The 18,706-nt window shown below is 41.6% G+C and overlaps 1 protein-coding gene across 1 annotated transcript in view; it reads right to left on the bottom strand.

The window, feature by feature from the left end:
- SEC63 (SEC63 protein translocation regulator) overlaps positions 1-16,167 on the bottom strand; it is a 669,334-nt gene extending 653,167 nt beyond the window's left edge. The window contains exon 1 of the mRNA XM_085611209.1: positions 15,598-16,167. Coding sequence (XP_085467335.1) covers positions 15,598-15,721 — 124 coding nt within the window. The 5' untranslated portion in view covers positions 15,722-16,167. The remainder of the gene's footprint in view (positions 1-15,597) is intronic.
- Between the last annotated feature and the right edge of the window lie 2,539 nt (positions 16,168-18,706).

Genomic DNA, 18,706 nt, shown 5'->3' with positions numbered 1-18,706 from the left:
ACCTAACAAGCGCCATGTGTCAATTCACTGGCTGAGCACAAAAACTCCAGAGGTCCGTAGCTGGATACAGGCTGTGATGGAATGGACAACAGCAGAAATCAGAATTACTCTAGTTCAAACTGATGATAAAGCACTGGATGATCTCGAACTGTGGAAGGTACTGTCTGTCGCGTGCATTAATTTACCCCAATCAAATGAGCGACCTCCATGAGCCTCTGTATCCCTCATGTTATTATACCCTTTAACAATGACAATCACTGCTTGCTGGTTACTTTTGTATACCGTGATGTGGTCTCTATTGTTGCGGGGGGAGGGGCGGGGGGGGTGTCAGTCATGTCCGTAGCACAACCTACATTGCCCTGCCTAGTGTACTTGGCACCAGTAAGATGTATGTATCTTATGTTTCAAAACTCAAAAAAAAAAGTATTCACAAAAAAAAAAAAAAAAGATCATCAAGCACCCTTATTCTCAGTCTTCAGCCCTAAGAGCAAAGGTTGACTAAAGGGTGTATTGTTCAATGATGTTCAACGGCCAGCTCTCCTTAAGTGACCTACCCCCACAGCAACCATTCTTTGGGTGAATCCAAGTAAAAGTCAATGACATTTATCCAAGGTGCTTCACTTTTGAAATATATAAATACTTTTACATCTTTCGAAAGCTTACAGACAAGCGGATAATAGTTCAACCATTGATTTAGGCTGCTGTATTAGCCTCCATTCACAAAGTTTATTGCACATGGTCGTAATCATAGGCTGATCGCATTAATAACTTAAATAAATCAGTGGAATCAATTATGGCATTTTACATGTCATGAGTGATGCAATGTGTGTCCGTACACTCATGTCCATGGGCTCATACCTACTGCATTTCCAATTGTGAAAATGTATGCACTGTTTATATTACAAATGCCAATAAAAAAGGTTTTTTTAAAAAATGAGTGATGCAATGTGTGAGGTCATAAGCAATGCATGATAGAGGCACGAGTTAGTTCACTAAATCATAAATAGTGCTTTTCAGTGATTTTAATATTAGCTTGTGTCTCATTCAAACACCTTATGTGCCACTGACACATTCACTAGTACTGCTGCACTTTCAATCTGGGGGTATCAGATACCTTGCCTCTTCCTCTGAGCCCCCTCATAACGTAAATGTATCCAAGTGCTCATTTTCATTTACTTTGATCTTGTAATGTATGGTTTTTGTTTTGCTTATACACACAAACAATATTTTCTTAATTATTTATAGCGCATAGTTTATGTTTAGGGAAACGCACAGTATCTTTCAACGAATGTGCATGGGAATTCATGTTTCTATTCACGCTCTAAATCACAGATTTGTGATTTTAGTTTTTATCAAAATAATGATGAAATACTACATAAAGCCTGTGGGAGAACCTCTTGAAGAGAGAGGAGCTTCAGACACTCCAGAAAAAACATCCATGACAAACAGTTATAATCAAGATGAACAGGTGAGCATCTCGGTCATTAAGAAAGCTCCTTTTTGGCAAGATTTTAGTACTAATGTAGACATTAGCTAGGACTAAGACAGAAAGGAACTGAAACCGATTCCATTTTCGATTGCACTCAAGATTGTGGTCAATCACGTTGCCAATTTTCACAGGGTATACATGTATTGCTTATATTTTACCAACGATTATGAGCATATCTACAATTATGCTTTTTAATGTACTCGACTAAAACCAGACATTAATATATTAATAAAGACTTAAAATTATACTATGGATTTCTTCTACATGTGCATTGTTCAGGGAAATGTGTTCCAATACCCACACTAAAAATAAATGCATTACTGGAAGTATTTGATAGTTGCCCAATTTGGATTATCTCCAGGTAAGTTGTGGAAGAAACGTGGGTCACAGCTGATCTTTTAATGGGTAACTCTACAATAGGGAGAGGATGAACTACTACAATATAGATGAACATACACAGCAGTGGTAGTACATTAATCCGAATCCGTCAAAATCATTATTTATGTGAATGATCAACATCTTGTTAAAGTTAGCAGGCCTCGAGGAATCAGAAAACGTTTTCCAGACCCGCAGGTCTAGTGACTTGAATAATCTACTGGACATAACAGTAATCAGTGTGATCCATAAACACATCTCAAATTGTGTGATCCAGGGTAAATATTTTAGTTCATAGAGTTGCCTTTTTCTTCATTATCACATACAAGAGAACCTTTGAATAGGAGGGTTCAGACATCACTGCTGTACAGGAAAAACTCATTTTTTATTTAAAAGAAAAAGCTTTTACTCAATGTATAATCAAAATCTAGCCCACATAAAAGGCACAGATGACCCACGACTTGACTCTTAATTCACTTATAGCACAGTTATCAGGGCGGGGGCAGGAATGTTTCTCAGTTAGTATTTCAAATCTCTGTATATTACTTAAGCATGATGTGGTAGCGCACCGTCATTTACAGACAAACATTTTCCATTGAAATGGACACAATTTTTCCCACTAGCATGCAGTTTTACTGATAAAACAAATGGTAAAGTGTGGAAATCAGATTTCAGTATATATTTACCATTTGCACATCACCAAATTAAGTACTTGGATTTGTTTTGCCCTTATTAAAATCCTTTTTCAATCTCACTTCAGAATTACAAAAATGTGCTTTACTAATTTTTTAATATTTGCTTACTTCATTTACATGCTATTTAAATGTTGCAGGCCCGGCAGGACTGTCAAACAGTACAGTTTAAAAAAACCCTCTAACTTTGCAGTCAGAGACAGAAAAGTAAACACCAATCTCCAGAATAACATAAGCAGCAAATTGTTAGAAGATAAGCGGACATTTGACCTCCGTACTTGATCAGACAGAAAGTGTGACAAGATAAAAAACCTTTCCAGTTTGGCTCAGACCGAACCCATGACTTGAAAAAAATGAAAATAATGAATAAACAATTTATCGGAATTATCTCAGACTATCTGGGGAACAAAATGCTGTTGGACCCAGCTCAGTCAGGTTTCTGACCTTCACTTTGAACCGAATCTGCTTGGATACCATTAATGGACAGCCTACGTTTCACAGGTGACAAGGATAAGTTTGTTGGTCTTGTATAACTAGCTCGGTCAGCCACCTTCGACAGGAGTCAACCACAAGATTTTGATATCAAGTCTAGTGGAGGTTTACCTAATAGGATCAGCTCAGATATGGTGTGGCGCATACTTGGAAGATAGCTTGCAAGCAAAACATTTGCCTCTTTTTCGCTCCAAGTTCAGTACAAGTATGTTTGGAGTGCCAAAAGGTTCATCCTTGAGCCCCACGCTGTTCAATATATATCTTAGACCACTGGTTCAAATGCTCTGTAGTCAGGGAATCATATTTATGAACTATATGGATGATACACAGCTCTTCATCTCATTGGATCACTGTCAACCAGGATCCTTCTGCAGCAAACATAGCTAATGTGTTGCTTTACAAGCAGGGTACCAAGGTCACTTCCAACTGATTTTTGTCCCTGGCCTGAGGAGACCCTAACTGCAGTGGTCCCAGCAGTACGAAATGTAGGCTTCCAATTTGATGATGATCGGACTGACAGCTAAAATCAAAAAACGTTCAACCCGTTTTCAGTTATTCAGATCCTGGTTTGAAATACTTCTGCTTTTATCACAACATCGAAGGCTTTTAGTTCTTCAGGCAACAATCTTGAGCAGATTTGATTTTGGGAATTCACTGTTCTTGGGCTCCCCCATTACATTTTGGAACAACTCTACTGAATTCACATGGCAGCTGCACATCTGACATGGTCTTCCCCACAGATTTTCTGTGTCCGCTGTTATGGAGCTTCTACACTGGCTCCCTGAATCTCTTTAAAATCACTCTTAGTGCACAGAGCTATTCGGTGGGCTGGCCCAATCTACCTCAAAGACAAACGTTCTTGTTACAACCCTGTCAGACCATTATTTTCTGCTGGGGCTAACCTGCTGATCATTCCAAAGTATAAGCACACTTGAATGGTAGAAAGAATTTTAACATTCCATGCCACTCTTATGGAATAGCGCGCCAATATTCCTTTGCTGTATTCCAGGCATATTGTGATTTCATAACGCCCTAAAACTTGCCTCTACCAGGCCTCCAAAAATCTACTCGCCCACTAAGATTTCATCAGGGCAAGCAGTTTTAAGGGCCTAGTGGCCCGTTCGGATGAGAGAGCTCTAGCTGGCAAAGAACAGGTGTCAGAAAGTGAATGAACAATAAAGATGCCTTTAAGTGTTGTTTTTCTCTTGTTATATGTGATGTGCCTCCAAATCCAGAGGTCAAATGTCACCCTTTGTCTTTCTACAAATTGCTGCTCATTTTATCCTGGAGATTGGTGTTAACTTTTCTTTCTCCGACTGCAAAGTTAGAGAATTTTGTAAAATGAACTGTGACAATGGTGCTGGGATAGAGTAAGTGTGAAACTAAAGGCTGTAGGATGTGAGGGTGTTTATCTAACATATTTAAATAGCTTATAAACGAACAATAAAGAGGTTTCAAAGTATATCAGCAGCTAGGAAACCACATTTTTTGTAACTCAGAAGTGTAACTGAAACAAAGATGTTAAAAAGATGGAAACAAATTTGAACACTTTATTTGGTGAAGTGCAAATGATAGATATTTGCTGAAACCCGATGTTCAAGCATTGTTTGTACGCTAGTTCTACCAGAAAAACTGAATGTCGGTGGGAATTTTGTAGCCATTTTAATGGATTATGTCCTGTCTGTGACAGTGCACTACCACATCATGCTTTAACGATATCTTTATTAAAAGTGAGTGTTTAAACATTAGTTGAGAAACGTTCTTGCCCCTGCCCAGACGACAATGCTGTTAGTGAACTAAGAGGTAAGTGAGAAGTCGTGTACCTAATATGTTGACTAGATCCTTATCAGGGCCACTGGACTTCAATCTAATTTTATGTTAAAATCTGCAATTCCAATATTTGCCCTTATTTGTAAAAAGTTCCATCTGCCATTCCAGCACAGATTAAAATGAGGATTCGAAATTTGAGCGAAATGGAATGCCTTTAATTTAAAGGCTTTACAAACCCTTCAGCAGAACAGAGAGTTCCTATCTAAACCAAGGGAGAATATCAATATTAGAAACGAATGTCCCGGCATCATTAATAACTGATATGTACTTGTGTGTGGCCATCACCCTCCATGCTGGACACCATGATACATTTTTACAAAGTTCTTATAATTATGGCCCAGAGGATTCTCCTTGGCCCTCAGGCAAGTGCAGATTTGGACAAATTTACTAGTTTCAGTAGGAGAAACAGTTATGCTATCACTCACAATTTACCTGGAGATAATGCACATTAAGCAACTATCGGATCTTGTGATAGACTGCCAAGCATACATTTGTGTGCTGAACATTTTTTCAAGAAGAATGCACATTCACACAATAAATCCACACTATAATTTGAAAATGTTTTTATGTATATAACAAACCTGTTTTTTGTGCAGAATATGCTAAAACGTTACTGTAGATATAAGCAATATGGTGAACAAAATGAAAGCAATACAGGTAGATAATACGAAAACTGGCAACATGATGGAGAAACATTTGAAAAGAAGGTTTAACCATGCAAATAAATATATTATGCTAAGTCAAGCAACTGTACTAATAAACTCAAATTCACACATTACTACACGCATTACTTCACAGCAAATTTATAATTTACGTTTATTACCACAACAAAAGTTACATGAGAAAAACGCTTTTGCCACCTCGCATATAATATGTAACAATTACTTTAAACATGGAAACAACTCTTCTAATAATCAGATATCTGATTAAATACATTTGCTTCAAGAAACGCAAAAGAAAAAGTGACATGACAAACAGTACATACAGATGTGCAGACTATAATATACTATTCATTGCCATGTTAGTGGGAGGGGCACCATGAATCACTTATGGCTTTGCCTCGAGTCATGGCACATTCCCACACTCAACAATGGTGAATTCTCCCAAGGACTTCACAGGGACTCTGATGGGTTTCTTGCAATTATCGCTTTATTCACCATACGGAATTGTGTAAAACAAAAACATCTATGTGAAGCTGGTCGCTTATTCGTACTTCATTGCAATGCTATGTAACTCATGCGCTATTTGAAAAATAAAGTGTTTACAAATTATTATTTTTTAAAACACAATAAAACAAGCAATGTATTTTGTCATAACCAACCCAATAAAAGCACACATGAAAAACAAAGAATAATATATAAACTCAAGAATAAAAGCATAGACTATCATCAACGTGTATGTGATAATGGAGATTAAATAGCAGCTTTAGTAAACATATCAATTACATTTGAAGAAAAAAGATCACATTGCCGTCCTTGCTTATCAAAAAGTGGCAGTGCTTAGTAGAGATTAGATACTAGCCTCTTGTGAAAACTCAGAGTGTGCTCTAGTGATCAGGGCCCACTAAAAGTGGGACGTTACCCACGGGAGCATGCCGGCATCCGTGAGCTTGCCTCTTCCACGTTCCCTTCGGAACCGTATGAGCCGTGCTGCATGAATTTATTTGGATACTGCGATAACTACTTCCCTGGTGTCGGTGCGTAGAACTCAGAGTGTGGTGATATACTGCCTAAAACTCAGAAGCTTGCTTAGTGGCTTAAACCATCTCCCATGTGTGCGGGCAAATGCACAACAAAAAGTCGAAGTGATGAAAAGTTTCCTCTGCCTGATTGAATGAAGGACACCTATCAATCATAGATTTATCAACGGCCCAATTTGGCATGAAGCGGTTTATAGGGAGTATACCCTATTTCGATTTCAGAAATCATTGCTTAGCATGGCTCCCCGGGAAAACATCAAGAAATTATTCATATGCAGGGGCAGACTTCCAGTCTAGAAATGCATCAGTCAGGCTACCAGGCTTGATTCTCCTCATCTCTCACACCCAGAAATATTCCTTAAAGCACTTCTTTATCATAAGCTCGAGACAAGCTTTGATTCATCTGGGATCTCCCACAGTTATGGTAGGCCTCTCTCCTGGAACACGGACCTGATTAAAACAATCTATGATATCTTCTCCCACCCCTTTTGGCTAAGGAGCAGCTTAATCAACAGCCTATATGGTTCCAGCTCTTTGATAGACCATAGCCTGCGCCAATACAGCAGTGGTCTCAGCAACAAGGTGTAACTGATCTGGAAAAAGCCCATATCAAGGAGCTGGGGTAGGCGGAAGCGCTCTGCATGAGATTCATAATGAACTTATTTTCAGCTGTAACAGGAGCCTCAGTTCTCACGTGCCCCCATAGCACTGACCCATACATACCTGCACCTTTAACTTTTGTATTGTAGATCTCCACTGCAGGTACTAGACGACTGGCCTGGGTCTTCTTCCTCAGCTTAACCACAGCACTAGCCCTCTGCTGGAATTTCAGTCTTATTGATCGGAGTCGCCCAGCTAAGTTTGTTTGATAGGCAGACCCCTAAGTAAACAAATTCTTGGACTTGCTCAAGCGGGCCTCTCTAACCAGAACCTTTGCCCTCGCCTTTTTATATGGGTTAAAAACCAAAAATGTAGTCCATTCATCTCCACTCCCGATCACTGCAGAAATGCAGGAACTTATCCACTACTTCATTATAGCAACATTGTGTACACCTGCAGGCCAATATGGCTTTCAAAATGTATAGAATATATACACATATGCCCAACTGTAATCAGATATGAATAATATTTTGTGTTGAAGTTTGTGGTCACTGGACTTCCGATTCTTATGTCTGGTGTTAGCCAAAACCATTTGATTTTACTGAAATATGTACAATATACTTCCATATATGGGCTGTCAGCCATCTTTCTTTATCCATTCATCTGTTGTTGTCTCATTCACATTTTGCTTCCGCCCACTACAGCATATAGCATGGGGCAGTGGGTCAGCCTACTTAAGCCATTGGTTAACTTCACTTGGAAGTGACTGTATTATGCTCTCTCACAAGGAGCACATCGGCACACAAGCTAATTACCTTTAGCACCAGTGTTTTTGTTGCTTTTACTTTAGTGTTGCCTTTGTGTTTATAGCCTGAAGTAAGGACCCTTTTGATACACATTTCATCTTCATCAGATACCATCTCATGCTAATGCTTTTGTAAATTCCTTTTGAATTATTTTGCTTTCCTGACTGCTACCATGTCACAGCATAGCAGAATAGATTGCGTCCATTTAAAACTGTTCTGTATTGTTATCCTCCTTTTACATTTTTATTTTTCTCTTGTTTTCTCTTCTTGCTTCTTTGTCTTTCCTTCTTTCATCATGCTTTCTTTCATGGTTTTTCTTTTCAGCATTTTTCTTTTCTTTACTTCTTTCCATTTTATTTCCTTTTCATTCTCTCCTCTGGTTCTTTCTTCCCTTCTTTCTAATTCGTTCCTTTTCTTTCGCCTTTTTTCATTCATGCCTTCTTTCAGTCCTGCTATCCTTTTCCCTCATCTCTTTCATTTAACTTCCTTATTTCTCGTTCCTTCTTTTTCAAATGGCATTTTGCCATCCAAAAAGCTAACAAACCTGAATGTAAAGTAGGAATCTAAGGCACTTCATACACTATGTTTGCTGCATCCTACAGTTGTACTTATAAAAACTAGTTAACGTGTACTTACAAAGCTGATTAATATATTGCTTTCCAGGCAGCTTAAATCACAGTGTGAGACTCTGCCCCTAAGGTTATCAGAATAGGAGGTCTCGAGGTCCAAGGGGAATTGCTAAGAACAGACCGAGCAATCTTTAGGTTGCTCGATGGTTGAATTGAGTAACTCTTTCAGGACACAACTTTATATTTAATTCCTTAAAATCGCACAAAATAGAAAAAGGATAATAAATAACACTACCAGACTCTTTAAAAATACTAACAACTTTAAGATGGGCCTCGGTTTGCTTATAATTTAATACAAATGTTACAAAACAAGATTTTTTTTTTCCATCTCTGGCATACACCGAGAATTAGAGATCCGGTGATTACGTAGTGTTGCTAAGGTAGGAGAACTGCAGACAAGTGCAGAACAGGACCCAAGTCAGTAGTGTCAGGATGAAGACATACGTATAGCTGTAGGTAGAATCAGCAATTTCCTGCACAGAAATGACCAGGCCCTGCTTTATCACATCTTTTCTTTGCCTGAGGAGCACAGCTGTTCTTAATAATACTTTGCTTAACGCACCGCAGTCAGTCTATGCAATCTGAACCAGATGGATACCATGCACACAAGATTACTCACTCAAATATGTCACTGAAGCAGATGCTTAGAAAAATATGCTTATATGGTACAAATGCAGCAACGCAATTCTGACACCTCCTCCACTGACTGGCATGGCCGGGCCTCATTAACGTATGATTTTTCCTACAGTCCATCTAGGCAAAGCCAATAGGTGTTGCCTTGACTTATTGTGTATGTTTTTCATTGGTGCCCCTGGCCCTTGTCTGTATGGCAGTTTCCACGACACATGTGGAGGCATTTCATTGTGTATGTTTATAACGCTTTATATTACCACTAATAATCCATGATGGTCAAAACCATCTACAGTCTGTCAGGCTGGCTGTGTAAACCTGTAAAATATATAGTGCTCTGCAGTCTATGGCCTGAGATTGTGAGATGCATGTACCTTGCGTTTTTCCACCTCGTTCTTTCTGGGTATATTCACTGTCATAACACCCACTTGGAAGGGAGGATGGAAACATGAAACAAGACTGTTGCTTTGTGCACTACCACGATAGGCCACATCCAATTGCCAATAGATTTAACGTTATCTGCCTGCACTACAAATGTGATTTTAGCCAATCTATATGGAAATTTAGTCTAAAAAATGCACTGTTTTGTCACTGTTTTTTCTAAGTTTATTAGGCTAGAAAAGGGCATAATCTTTCACTCTTAAGTGCATGCGGAAGCTGAGCACGCATAGGACACCATAAAGGTATTGGAATATTTCATGGGAGTTCTTCAGAACCAAGGACTTTATCTCATACGTGGACAACTGTTCAGCTTACCTTCTGTTCCTTACTAAAAGCTAACCCAAAGACGGCGTTAACAATCTACCACCTCAAATTCTTACCTGTTTCTACGGTTTCCAGTCAATTCAATGACGGAATATGCTTTTGTAACCCTCCGGCACAAAGCAATACTAGCTGATCTGACTGCAATATTTTAGTCTCAGCTGCAATAAAAAATACAATCTTACAAACGCAGTCACACACTTAGTCAACCCAGCCTTTACAGATAATTTTGCTTCCCGGTAGATACAATGTTTAACAATAAAAACAAAAGATTCAGCCACAAGTCCCAAACACCTGGGTGCACTTACCCAGCTGAACTTTATACATAGTTACCAGGCCAAAGCGTCCTCTCAAAACTCAATTTCATTTCTCTCTTATTTCCTCCACCACTTTATCAGATTTGACACTTTTCACGTGTTTCCTTGTCTGGTATTCATAAAGTCAGGTCTTTACACTACCCAATTAATAGAAGGCTTTGCATCTTCTTGCAAGAAGAAAAAACAAGGACATCATCCTCCTCCTCTTATCTCAGATGTAACACCAACACACAGAATTTAATAGTTGCTGCAACACCCCATCCAACCATCATCTGTAAAGGCCATATCACCTAATTCCGGTAATCTCTCCCTATCAAACATTGGTAAAATCATATAGATATGGTCTACTTTCTCCATATTGCATCTGGGGTGTTTAAATAAAATTGCTTCAATAGAAGATCTACATTTTTGCATCTGATCAGCAATAACCGGGCTTTTAGAATTCCCTATTGTAAAAACGAGCAAAGAATGCGGAAGGACTCCACTGGCGAGATAAAGAAGAGACCAATAACAGTGTAAGTTTTGCTACATCCAACCTCACCTCATGCAGGGTCTTTCGGTCAGCAGGATTAGTCCTACATAAAGATCCGATATTACTGTTACAGGATTCACCTATACAGGGTGTCAAAGTTCGACCACAGTACACATCATTTGTTCTCTGCCTTCTGTGTTGTGCAGAGACAGGTGCAAATTAGGTTCCAAGAGAGAACTTCGCCTGCGCACAGTACACATCACTTAGTCTTAGTTTAGTTAAAAGCTGCAGCACACGTGAAAAGAGTGTTTTTTTTTAATCCAATTAAACTTCACAGGCTTCAAATATACCTCAGCATCATAACGTACAGCATTGATATAAAATCGCCACCACTGGCAGACAGTGGATATTGAAAACGGGATGTCTGCGTTTAGCAATGTACCTGTTGAACTGATCTGAGCACAATTGAGTATTCCAGTCAGACTGCATCTGTACTCTTGATTGTGGAGGTGGACAAACAGAAGCAGGTGAAGTCAAGGTCATTGGTGTAAACCTTGTAAATTTAGGCCGTTGAAACGATGGGAGGGCTAAAAGCAAAATTTAAAGGGCATCGCAATAGAATAAACAGGAAATAGCTTCTCCACTGTAGTCTGTTCACGGAAATTTGGCAGCTTCGTCTGCAGTACAATGACGCACAATTTATCTGGCTTATGCCATACCAGCAGGCACTCCCCTACATTGCTCGAGTCGCCTTAAGCAGAGCCTAGGGTAGCAAAAATTCTGGAATCAATACCATACATACTCTAAGCGTACACCATGAAACAAGGCACACAAAGTTGTCACGGCGCTCACTCCAAATACCGATGCAACATCGCACAAAGATGTCTGTTTGCCCTGTAAATTTTCTTTGAGGAAGATTAGCAATTCAACTGAGCAATAAATCAAAGTATGCCAGTAAAAGCAAAGAGGGGCATGGCATTTTAAGGGGATTTTGTTCCGTATGGTGAGACTGAAGGATGCAAGGCATTTGTCCCTGCAGGATATTCTCAATATGACTGGACGCTACAGTGCTTAAAATACAGATATCAGATTAGGTGGTGCCGATTTACGCAGTCTACATCAATTTGGGGGATTATCTGCTACACTGGATTATTTTTTGGTAATCCTGGCACCCTCCTTCCCACCTGTGTCACAGATGTCATGACGGCAGTGAGTGGTAAGAACAGAAAGCAGATAGGACTCTATAATTTCCTCCTTTACTTTCAGTGGTTTCCCCTTCTTGCTCTTTCATTGACCCCTAAACCGCAAATAGGAGGCCGATGAGGAGCCAAGACAGCGTGAAGCAATACACCATCTGATGTCATCAGGTCAAAGTTTGTGTCATGTCATTTCTGCTTCCCTAACACTCTATTGAATCTGCATTCATACTGGTGCGGGGAGAATAATTAGTCACTGAATTGAAATGAACTTTGAGTGAGGAAACAAAGGCCAGTCAATATAGGCCTCACCGTTGCAAGGGCCACGGAGTTTCAACAAGATACGCTCGGTACGCTTTTCAATACAACAGTAAGAGGAAAGATTTTGAGGTCCCCAGGGACTCTTCTTTCTCCTTGGTTTTAAAAATTCTTCTCAATCATTTAGCTGACCCCGTGACTGCTTAAACGCTCCAGCATCTATTGTAGAAATATTGACATAGCATTTAAATGTTCAGCCTCGTAATTCATAGGCCCACTCATCCTTAACAAAAGATATGTGATTAAATTTACCCAGAATGTGATGGGTGGTGACTGGGGCCACCAAACTAATAGCAATAAAATGAAAATAAATGATAATAGGAACCGAGAACCCGGATAAACCATTCATGGAAATCCTCAAATGGCGTATGTTAAAAAAAACCTGCCATGTATAAGGTCAAAACCCAGACTGGATCATTTATACTCTATCAGTAAAACTGTACGAAGAAACCTCATGGAGCGCTTTACATTTGCTTCAGGTGCTCACAGTATCTGCACACAATTTACAAATCAAGGGAAAGAAATAATGGGGAATAATGACCATCAAAAAAAATGGAGCTGACCACCAAGCGGGAAGGTGCAAATGGACATTAAGGGGAACATGAGGGGCAATCAATGCTCTGGACAGAAAGACAATATTAGACATTTTGCATACTGCTTGCAATTACATCTTGGCTTGCAAACAGGCCGATTTTAGATGAGGCTCAACACCTCAGTGGCTGCAATTAAATATGTATCAAAACAAATGTCAGAGACCCCTCAGAGCTTACTCCTCAGGTGACACTACATCAGTAAGATATAGATGATATGCAGCATAGCTTACCAGAGTCTGTCTACCATTGTTTAAAATCAGTTTGTATTCAAAAATCGGGGTGGGGGAATACTGTTCCCTGCGTCCACCACACACATCTGGGGGAGATATACCACCCTACCCACCACAGTTCCTGTACCCATAGACATATGAACATATAAAGCGATCAATATATGCTATTCGCTCTGCTTCAGAGTACATACTTATAGATAAGGTATAAGTATGGCCACTAGAATTGTTTTTCATCTTAGTTATAAATTTGTCGCATTTTCCACATAATTCATCTACTGTGTATTGTGCTTCTAGCTCAAAAGTTACTGAAAAATTGCCCACCTGCGTTTGTGCACCCTTCGCAAAGGATAACTGGTCATTTTTCAGCTGCTCATTTCTGTAGGTGGTTGTTAAACTAGTACTAATGAGAGAAAATAGTAGCCCAGAAAGTATTACTATATGTAAAAATTGAAAAATAATAAGGTAATACTATAAAAAAAAAAAGTGTTGCATTCTGCCACAATTTGTCTTTTCGTTGACCCTTTAGTCAACCATGCGGCATTATTTGGTTCTCCCTTGCAGCATAATTCCAGTGGCCCCATGCATAAGGTAAAAAAAAATAGCAATGGAAGAGTTGACACTGATCTAGAAATACGTTTTTGGAGTGGCATGGTGAACTGCCTTATCACTGCGGAATGTAAGGCCTCATCCAAACCGAGACCAGCAGCACGGGCTACAACAAGCCAATTAAGTGTAGGGCGGTGGTGTTCAGCCTAGATCCATAACAGTTATCGGGATAACCACAAACAGACCCAAGTAGAAGGAAAATAATATAGACTGCCAGAGGTTATCCAGAAAATCTTGAAGGAAGTCAGTCCTTGAGGGTATATGCTGGCCACCCTTTCGGGAACCGGGGGGTAGAGGGCTTGGACTTTCTGTAAGCTCAGAGTCTGCTTTCCAATATACAAATATTATATTAAACGTGGGCACCAGTACAAAAGATATAACAACCCTGCAAAACCACAGCTACCGACAGGAAAAAACAAAGGGTTTAAAACAGCAGTGTAAACACGTTAATAAGGGATAGTGACTGGAGTGACTGGCTCTAATCCTACCTGTCAAAACGCCAACAATGAAATCATAAGCAAGTATGGCCACTGACATGATCTAAGACTCTAAATCCTACCATGCGTCACATACTTCAAGATTATTTCCTCTTTCTTTGATACGTATGTCCTTAGTACATTTAAACGAGGACTGTGATTTCTCACCGTTCTGAAGAACTGATTTACCACCAATGCGTTTACCTAAAGCTCTGTAAAATATGACTGCCGCCAAAAACTCAACGAAAAAAAAAGATTATTCAGCAGATCATAACAGAGAATTTCACAACCGGATTTAAAAGTGGATCATTCGGCGAACCATTAAAGATGAAAACAGCTGTAAACTCATGGGACTACATAATGACCGTGACACAAGGAAAAAAAATGGAGGGAGGTAAGGAAAGCAAAGCTTGAACACTATAGCAACCTAAATCAAGTTCAAACTGCTAACACGAGTGCAGATGGGCACTGATTTTGCAAGGATGATGCGCCCGATGTACAGCTCAAGATGCCTACAGTCACCAATAGCTGTACGGAAAAGCGAATGGGTTACGTAGGCCTTCTTTTACATCGCTGAAAGCCTGCACGTCCTAGGTGCTGTAACGACTCTCTGGGTTTACTAACAGCAGGACGATTGCTAGAGGGTGCTACAACACAGCAGCTGTCAGCATGCACTTGACTGGCTTGGTACGCGGAGTATCTTACACTGCACAGATGCTTCGTGCAGGTTAGGTTTCAAATCATTTCGGCTGTTATGGTACCCTTCCTAGAACCGGACTTACGACAGAGAAAACGAATAAAACGTTTCAGGTGTGCGACTTACACATATAAAATGAACATGGAAATACACCTCCACATCACCATGGGTCACTCAATAAGAAGTGGTTACCAAACAGCTATGCAATGCGTCACACGAACCAAAATTAAATATCTTCAAAAACTCTTGCAGCCTCGCAACTTGGAGCACTGTGACCACAGCTCTCAGAATGCCACAGTTAGGAACGAAACTCGTAAATGCTTGTCCAACTTGAAATTTGTATTGGAAAGCCCAGGAACTGCTGCAAATCTGGAGGGAACAGAATAGAAAGTGGGGAGTGGGTCTGTCACTTGAAGAACCAGGAGCGTCTCTCTTGGCTAGTACATATAGCCAATTGACGTCAGTAACAATGCCTCACTCTTTAGTAGCCTTTCGCCCCCCTCAAAAACACTCCTAGAAGCATCAATATTGCCTGCCCTAGAGGCCTCAATAACCAAAGGTACATAGGGAAACAGGGGGAGCTGGTGTACCTAGGGACAACAGCCAGTGTAATAGATGTACTCAACCAACATCCCTGGAGCCTGGCTTTGCTGATGCTCGCGACGTTGTTTATTGAGGGGGCACTCACCGGAGTTCTGGTCCCGGGGCCACAGGTAGTAGGTGGCCGGCACGACGATGAGCCCCACGAAGGATGTGAGGAAGTAGAAGAAGGTATTGCCGCTGTCATCGTACTGGAACTGCTGCCCAGCCATGACGGCTCCTCTGAGGTGAGGGGAGCAGGGCAGGGGGCGCGCGCTCACTGACGCAGACCCGGCGCCGCGAGCCAACAACTGCCCCAACACACAGTAGAGGAGAGGGGAGGAGCGGAGCCGACGCTTGACACGCCTTTCTCGCCTTTCGTCACAAATGCCCGCCGAACGGAAAGGCTGCAGTCGCACCGAAACAACCGGCTTGGCTTGTGTCTTCAGTGGTAGCCATACTAGAATAAGTCTTACGTCACTGTTTGGTTTCTTACTGTTGTCAAGCTGTGATAGGGTAACCCGAGCAAAAGACTGGTAAAAGGATGGTTCCTTATCTTCAGGGACTCCGGCGTTTAATGCTTACTTTTCCATCCCTTTTGCCCACCTCGTTATATCAGGAGTCATATTCTGACACATTTTATTTTGAACCGACAGAGTTCATAATTCAGCAGTACTATAACCCACCATTCTAAGATGGCCGCCAGATTTACGCACTGACGATATCACGTTCAACGGCAGATGTTGGTCGCGTCCAGCTGCACGTACGTAAGCCACACTCTTGAACACATCAGCATGTAGTATTCAAATGAACATGTATTTATCAGTGACGTCTGCTGATGCAGCATAGCTAGCCCAGTGACGTTGGTGCCTTGCTTTTCCGGTTCTTAAGAGTGGAGTTATGCAGGGAGTGGGACACCTAAGGAGTGAGTTTGCAACGGCCCCACGTGTTTTGTTGGGGGAAGATGAGAGGAAAGAGAGCGAGACACCGCAAGCTGGCCGAATCGGAACCCCATGCTGGGTTTGTCGGCTGTGACGCTACTCACGCTGGTGCCACTCAGGAGGACATATAGCTTAGTTGGGAGCCTCGGGTTGTCAGCTTCTGCCCTCACTGAGTATTGCTATACTGAACTCTCACAGTGTTTACCTAGTGGAAGTTGGGACCGTAGTGACTGTATAGGCTCACTGGCGTGGCCGAGGAGCGGACCTAACCTGGTGACTGTGGGGCCATTCTAAGTGCCCCTCAAGCTCTCTTCAGGTGCTCATAGGGATGGCACTGCGGCCTCGACGCGGTAGTTGGGTCTGTGTGCCTCATGATAAGGCATCTGATGGGTTTCCGGAAATGGGGAATTGCATTACCTACATAATGATGCTTAAAAGCTGATAACACGCATACCAACATATAGAGATTGCGATAAACCCTGCCCTTGTTGTGCGTGTGGCTGATTTTAGAACTTAGTCTGTAAAAACGTTTTATTAAATCTTTTTATTGCAACAATATTAAACCAGCAGTACATCAGTAATAGAGTTTACCGAAGTAATTGACCAGTTGCTCACATAATTATCGTTTGTTATCCTAGAGGGTATGACATTAAGGATACAGTGCTCATCTCACCTGTTCAGGATCCCCTCACAGCACCCGGAACACCCGCCATTGATCCCAGATTTCTGTCGCGGCCGGCATGGGGGGGGGGGGGGGGGGGGGTTGCGCGGGTTCACAGGGGTTTCGGTAAAATTAAAAAAAACTTACCGGGTTTCACGCCGCCTCAGCTCCTGGCCGGGTCCCGCGTTTTCCCAACAGGAAGCAGCCACGGACAGCCTCCCCTCCCCTAAGTCAGTGCTTCAATGGTAGCATTGTGATTGGTGGGGACGGCGCCCAGCCGGGCACCTATGGGGAGGCCATTTTCTCTATGCAGGCGCATGCAGCCTAAATGGAGAAAAGTCAGAGTGCGCATGACTGGTTTGGTCGGGGCCCACAGCGTTGGGCAAGACACTCCTCCCCACCCGCCTGGCCCCAACCAGGCAGGGTTAAATACCATTTTATGTTTCTGCTTCTCACACTGAAAGAAAGCAGTGGGTTAGTGCTCCTCCGCCCTAATGGAGGAGCCGCCCTGACAGATTTTCTCCCATTTTTTAGGGCATCCCCTACTTTGGTATATAGTACGTTCTGCTAACTACCACCAGTCCATATTTGTTTGCCAGTCCGTTACTCGTGGTAGTGCCCTTGATCCCCAGCACCTGGCAAGGTTACGCTTAGCCACCACACCTGCCAACACCAGCCATATTTTGGTGTATCTAGGCCTGTCCTCCTCCTATACCCAATAGAAACCATTGCGGCACCATGGGGATCGTCTGCCCAGTCACTTGTGACATGATATCTTTGACACTGCCCCAATATTTCTGAGTTTCTGGACACTCCCAAATGAGATGATAGAATGTGCCCTCCTGTAACATAGAGTTGATTCTACCATGCCCAGTCGGCGCAACAGTCCCCGGAAACAGTATACTCTGTGCAGAACCTTCAGTTGAATTAGGCGAAAACGGGAGCTTATTGCAACTTCCCTGGGGCTTTGAAGGGCCTCTACCCAATCTACGTCCTCCGGTGTACCTATGTATTGAATGACCACACATCGTGGATGTGTATTTTATTGCTGGAAAAATCATGTTATTTTTGTGATATTTAGAAATATTAATAATAAATACTACTGTATAACTTTTCAATTTGTTGTGGCTAACCCATTTTTGACACTCCTCTGACATCACTACTCGTATACCCATTAATTGCCTAGGAAGTTATTGTTTCATTGTATATTGCCCTGTCCTAGGAATTTTACTTTCTCAGGGGGTCCTAGCTAATCACATAACCAGCTGCAGGTATCGCAGGCACTCTCCAGGGCCCATTTCGTACTCTTGTTGGAGGACCTAGAATGTCATAAATGCTCTGCCTCTCCAGACCTCTCCCAATTTTTCCAGCGCCAGTAGTTCCCATTTGGCGAAACCCCTTAACTTGCACTCTTCCGCCAGTTGGTCACCCGACCACTGGGGGGTCATTCCTGTCAGTCTGTCACTCCAGCTCAGGTATTTTGCCCCTTCCCACCATATTTTGGTCACTGTGTGTGTGTGTCTGCAGGTCCTTGGTTCCCATTTTTGTCATAAATTAGGGAGCTATATCTCCTGTTTCCCATGTATAATCTGTCTTCGCTATAAGCTGGCTCCTTC

This window comes from Triturus cristatus, chromosome 6 (genome assembly GCF_964204655.1).
Source record: "Triturus cristatus chromosome 6, aTriCri1.1, whole genome shotgun sequence".
Lineage (NCBI taxonomy): Eukaryota > Metazoa > Chordata > Amphibia > Caudata > Salamandridae > Triturus > Triturus cristatus.
This window is presented reverse-complemented; position numbering and strand designations above follow the sequence as displayed.